The sequence below is a fragment of the Morone saxatilis genome, unplaced genomic scaffold, assembly GCF_004916995.1.
Source record: "Morone saxatilis isolate NCDOM2014 unplaced genomic scaffold, NCSU_SB_2.0 Contig18, whole genome shotgun sequence".
NCBI lineage: Eukaryota > Metazoa > Chordata > Actinopteri > Moronidae > Morone > Morone saxatilis.
In genome coordinates this window covers 15,215,669-15,221,949 of record NW_023339740.1, presented here as the reverse complement: position 1 = coordinate 15,221,949, position 6,281 = coordinate 15,215,669, and the positions used below count along the sequence as shown (strand labels likewise).

The 6,281-nt window shown below is 41.2% G+C and overlaps 1 protein-coding gene across 3 annotated transcripts in view; it reads right to left on the bottom strand.

Annotated features, from left to right (window-relative positions):
* Positions 1–872: 872 nt before the first annotated feature.
* The window catches only part of tkta (transketolase a), a 9,093-nt gene continuing 3,684 nt past the window's right edge, over positions 873–6,281 (bottom strand). For all 3 annotated transcript variants that reach the window (XM_035662227.1, XM_035662225.1, XM_035662226.1), the window contains 9 exons: positions 6,113–6,231; positions 5,749–5,945; positions 5,431–5,595; positions 4,063–4,219; positions 3,456–3,586; positions 3,263–3,346; positions 3,036–3,129; positions 2,470–2,592; positions 873–1,231 (listed from right to left, as the gene is read on the bottom strand). In XM_035662227.1, coding sequence (XP_035518120.1) covers positions 1,044–1,231; positions 2,470–2,592; positions 3,036–3,129; positions 3,263–3,346; positions 3,456–3,586; positions 4,063–4,219; positions 5,431–5,595; positions 5,749–5,945; positions 6,113–6,231 — 1,258 coding nt within the window. In that variant the 3' untranslated portion in view covers positions 873–1,043. The remainder of the gene's footprint in view (positions 1,232–2,469; positions 2,593–3,035; positions 3,130–3,262; positions 3,347–3,455; positions 3,587–4,062; positions 4,220–5,430; positions 5,596–5,748; positions 5,946–6,112; positions 6,232–6,281) is intronic.

The following is a 6,281-nucleotide window of genomic DNA, read 5'->3' as shown; positions in this document are numbered from 1 at the left end:
TGTATATGTGTGTGTGTGTATACTGCTTGAACTACAACACAAAAATACTTCTAGGGAAAAAGACCAAATTATTGTAAACGCTCAAAGTCAAATGCAGAGGGCTTTATTACATGAAAGTAAGGTACATAGAAAATTTCAAGTAACAAATAAAGTGTTTGTTCTTGGGTTCACAAGTCAAATGCAACGCTACCTTCATAGTCACAATCAGCCATATTCTCCATTCTCCAGCACTCCAAGGGCCCTCAGCCCTCCACCCTATGTAAAAAAAGATGATGCCACTGACCACATACTTATTGTCATCACACTGCTGGTATGGTCCAGTTGTACAGCTAGCACAAATGAACATTGAGGTGTGTAGGTTGATGGTAACTTTAAAATCAGTAACAAAATAAATACAGTGCTGAAGAGAAATTATACAACTTTTGAAACCACAACAGTTTAAATTGTATGAAGATGTGATTTGCGGTTTTGAGTGACTGCTCTTTATGACCTACCTACATTTGTTTGATTTTTTTTCTCCACTACTTTCTACAAACAACAGCTCAGTTTCTTCTTTTGTTGTCATGATAAACACTGACTTTAAAACTATGCCCCACCCAGTCTATCGAGAGCTACGTCAGAACAATATAAAAACAATTCCAGTTGAATGAAGTTATTCAAAGAGCATTTAGAAAACACATGAGAGCATCACACAGTACTCTTGTTGTACATGTAATAATGTATTGTTTTGTTTGGTGAGCATCCACCAATGACAGAGTCGGTTGTCTTGATCACAGAACTAGGAGTTTAGATATGAGGATATGTGTGTTTGAATTTGTGTTTCTGTCCTTGTGTGTGATGTGATGGATGCATGAAAGAAAGGTAAACGTGGAACTCTACTTCAAAGTGTACAGCACAAAATCACATTACTTTAGTACACACTTAGGGGCATTCACAGTGAAGGAATTTAAAGAGCTGGGTGTCATGTGAATAAAAAAAAACATACTTATTTCTCTTAATCTGCAGGGGTGTGATCAGAATGGGTGGGTGGGGCAGGGAGAAAGTTACTTGGCATTGGTGGAGCTGCTAAGCATTTTGCGGACGGCCTGGGCGATGGCGTCACGGTCGATGCCATAGATCTTGAGCAGCTCATGAGGTTTGCCACTGCGAGGGACATGGGACACAGCCAGGCGATGCAGATTGAAGCCAGACTCATTGACCATTGCTGAACACACTGCCTCCCCAAGGCCACCTGTGGAACAACAATTCATCACATGAGAGAGATGTGGAGGGAAGACTAATCCTCTTTGAAGGATGGAGGACAGCAGCGGTGGAAGATGTATTTCCGATGCTTTACTATAAGTATCAAAGTATCAGTATTACACTGTGAAACTGGCACTGTCCATTATATATGTTGTTATATGTTTTTTGATTAATATTACTGGTGCATTCATGTGTTTGTTGCATTTCACTGCTGCTGATGTTTGTAGTTGAGCTAATTTTAACTACTGTAGCAACTACTGTTATACTAGTTTGTTATACAGCAATATATCATATTCTATTAGATCATCATACATTTGCACAGTCTCTTTCCTGTGAGGACCACGTATCTAAAAAGCCAACTTTTCATTAGCCAGTAAAACAGCCCTGTTTTCAGCTTTGGGACAATACATATTCCTGCTTATCCAGTCTTTGTTTTATGTTATATTTTTATATTTTATATTTTCTAAACCCCTGAACAAACAATTCAGTTCAGTTTATCAAAATACTAAAAATTTTAAAAAAAAGTCAAAATCACCAAATTTGAAGATACATTGTTTTTACTGAAAAGGAAGGGTAAGAAAATTTGTAACCTGAAAATTAACTATCACTGTCTGACAGATGTACAACATTCGCTCTGAGCAAAAATGCAGTTGTGTATAAGCACAATGTCATCACATGCAGTACACACGTAAAAATAAATAAACAGACAAGAAAACATAGCTAAATGTCCCCTTGACCACTATACCACTATCCCTCCTGGTCCAGATGTAAAAGAGATGCGCAACATCAGACGGATTACAGTTGCCAAATATCCTTTGTCTAGTCAAGTCCGTGCCATCACCCATCCCCTCTCTTAACAGGCACAGGGCATGGCTGTCTGTGTTATCTAGGTCACAGAGAGCCCCATGGGCACATGCTCAGTTAAGGAAATCTGACAGCACTCTGCCTCTCTGGCTCTCACACTTACAAAATGCACCACAATACCAATACCTTGCCCACAATGGGGGCATGCAGCAGCAAGCATCCCTTTAGCCAATAAGCAAATGCCACCACACCACGTCTCTGTCGCTGAACCAATGGAAACATGCCACCACAACAGACCCGAGGATATGGACCAATGACAGAGCCCCAGCTTCATTATGCTCAAAAGCTTGTTACTGCTATGTTGGTAGCGGTCATACAATATGCAGAAGCTTAACAGTTTGAGCCATTTTTATGGAAACCTACCTTCATAGTAGTGGTCTTCCACAGTGAGGATTCTTCCCCTGGTGGCACGTGTGTGGTCGATGATGGTTTTGGCATCCAGTGGTTTGATTGTGAAGGGGTCAATGACTCTGATAGAGATCCTCTCTGGAAATGCAGTTCATTCAGTTGATGAATATGACACACACATAACATAATACCATTAATGACATCGCTGCAACTCAGAAGCAATTCATATAATGGTTCTACAGCCAGGATGGCTTCGTAAATCCTGATTTTATTCAGTAACTAGTGATTAATGTCAGCACAATGCATATAGGAAATATTACAGTGACAATGTAAAAATCACAAATGTATCAACTGTGGGTAATTCTCTAAATACTAAAGTCTACAAAGATGAATAAGAATCACATCTAAGGAGGGATCTTGCTTTTTCTAAACATAGAGACATTTAGAGCTACAGCTGGCATCACTGAAGAATCCAGCCTTTACAATAGGAATTACCTCAGGAAATTTAAGATGTAATTTATTTAAACAAATATAATATTCCATCCTTCTTGCGACCGAAAATGGTGTTTAATGTATCCTACCTTTCTTTAAATGTTCAGCTGCAGCCAGGGCCTCATGCAAAGTCACACCAGCTGCCACTACAGTCACCTGGTCATCTTTGCTCTGGTACACCACCTGGTAAATGGAAATGTGTTGTCTTCTGTTTCTGGTTTCACTGTTGTTGTGTTCATTTTGTAGAGATAGTTTTCTGTTTTCTTATTTTCCTCACACTGTCTTAACAGTTATACAAGCACAAAGACTGTTTTACCTTAGCCTGTCCAACATGGAAGTCCTCATTACTGTTGTAGATGATGGCACTGTCTTGGCGGCTGGTTCGGATGTAGCAAACACCCTTTATGAAGGGAAACAAGAAAAATATCAGACAGCAAACTGTTGGTTTTTGCTACTAAATAAATATTCCACAGATACTGTAGGGAACACTGCATTTAGCTTTTATGTACCTTTGTGGTTGCAGCCATTTCCACAGCCTTCTCTGTAGACACACCGTCACTGGGATAGAAAATGGTTGCTGTGGGAAGGGCCCTGAACATAGCCACGTCCTCTAGACCCATCAGAGAGGGGCCCTCCTCTCCTGCAATATGTACATTTATAGTTGATTTCATAGTCCAACATTCAGAAAATCCTCAAAAGTTATTAACAGGTCAGGTGAGCTGATGCATGCAGATCCACAGACATTGAGCCAGACTTTGCATGCAATATACCTGCACTAACAGAGGGACACCTGGTTCCCTGTTGACAGCTTCCAGGGCAGACAGGAAGGGAGAAAAGGGGTAGGATTGAGTACTAGCTGTAAGGCCAAAGAAGGTAAATGGCAAGGAAAACACAGGATTAGAGGGAAAGAGATAAAGGATTGCAACAACTGCACACTCACAAACACACACAGATCATCCAATTATACATTTACCACCGTTGGGGTACTGTGAATATGGTCTGAAAAAATGGGTGTTGTTTAATGTCTGGCTTCAGTGTGAGGGGAATAAAGGTGAATTTTGTGAAGGTGTGGCTGGGTACAGTGTGTGAGAGCCTCATTAGCAGCAGTTTACTAACCGGTGGACAGGCCGCAATGGGAGCCACACAGGTTGATGTTGCTTTCTGAGATGGATGCCATGCGGAGCTGGTCGTAGGCGCGGGTGAAAAAGGAAGCCAGAGTGCTGGCAAAGACAACATTCCTCTCACGGGCAGCACATCCCATGGCAACACTCACCTGGGAAAGGAATTTATGGTTTCTTAGTACCTATACACGGGCACATGAGATATAACATATAGACACAGGTCACACGCACTTGATCCCAAAAAGATCACCCAGAGGGTCAAATACCTGTGGCACAAGCCACATCTGAAAGCCTCTTTGAACCAAAGACCACGTTAAGTAGAGAGTCAGGGAGAAGCGTTTTCTCCAAAGCTCTGGAGCTCATTTTCCCATATGGGTGGAATCAGCAGCATACCTCCGCTTAGAAATAATTTCCTTTGTCCTGTCTCAAAAACTCTCCACAATTCCACAACTTCTTTTCCTTGCTTTGTCCAAAGCAATAACTAAGCATCCATAAAAGTGCAAATATGATGTTAGATAAATTCTTATAGATAAAATCAAAGAAACACACTACTTCTTTAAAGGCTGAACTTTAACTAGCAGTTGTTTCATCCAAGCCAAAAATGGATGCTATTAATAATTAATGTGTATAATTTATTAGTATTTAGTATTTAGTATATTTAGTACATTTATTTCTGTTTATAGCAAATAAAGTGTTGTTTTATTTAAAAGGCAATGGGTTTTCGTCTAGTTTTTATAAGCCGTTAAAATGTTGTCATTCAACTTTTGACTTTTCTCATACATTCAGCCAGATGGTCCCACCCTCTGTGCTGATTAATATTTTACTTCTGAATACACTTGTCATGACTGCTTATCGTCATACACATGCCTGACCTACATTGAAGCTCGCTGCCACTGGAGCCGTAACAGCATGAGGAATTAACGTTTGATTGCCTCATTCCAAATTATTCATCTAGGTTTGGAGAAAGTAATGATGGAGGCAAAGGAAGGACGGTGCCTAAACACTGGTGTCAGCAGCCACATTGACCATAAGGAGGCAAATGGGATGTATCTCTACCCGTCTTTACAATATGGAAAGACAAGTCATGCATAATTAAGTGACTCAGGCTCCGACTCACAGCTGTGAGATGTAAAGTTGTAGTCATATCCAATCAGAGCTGAGAAAAGGCAATTTACTCAGCAAATTCACCACATTAAAGAATGAGAGGGACTGTGTTTTTTATAAGCTATTAAAGAGAGCATTAGACCAAGAATGCTATGCACAGAATATGGATGGCTTTGTTAATAAATATATGTCTTACTTAATATATTTTCTCAAGCTTTGTGAAACAGGCTTGGTGCTCTAGATTCATGAGGGATCATACCATGTTCTGCTGAGCGATGTAGCACTCCACAAAGCGGTTAGGATGCTCATTCTTAAAGATCTCTGAATAGGTGAGGTTGTTGGTGTCTCCATCGAGGGCCACAACACGTTCATTGTAGCGTCCCAACTTGGCCAAAGCCATCCCATATGCCTTCCGTGTGGCAATCTGTAAAGAAAGAGAGAGACCGTTATCAGAGTTTGTTGGTTCATATTTTCACAGCATTCAACAATTTGCCTGTCTGGCTTCAGTATACATTGTGAGAACATTGAGACATGAGGATGAGGAGGTGAATGAAGTCTGTGCTTGTAAGAGACAAACCTTTTCTCCAGCCTTGTAGTTGGGTGCGCTTGGCATCCTGATGTTCCTCAGGCTGACCGGCGGGGAGTCCTCTGTGGGTGCAGGAGGGTACAAGTGCTTGCTGCTGTTCATGATACGGCTCTGCAGGTCCTTCATAACCATCTCGGCCATGTCTTTAGGCAGAGGTTTGGCATGCCACCCCAGCTTATCCTCTGCAGCTGAAACCACACAAACATGGCTTCACATTGATGGATTTAAACACTGTTTCATGGATGGGTCACACACTTAAGCTGGAAAGCGGACGCTGTATGCTTTGGCATATAATATGTGCAAGAGTGAGAGGGACACATTTGCAGATGAGGAGTGGACAGTGACAGACTATTACCTGGAATGCCTTTGCCCTTGATGGTTTTAGCAATTATGGCGGTGGGTTGATGACGTGGCTGGCTCAGAGCCTTGCAAAGCTCCTCCACACTGTGTCCATCTACAATGATGGCATGCCAGCTACACACACACACAAAGCGTGAATCAAAGACAAACATTAAAACACATAT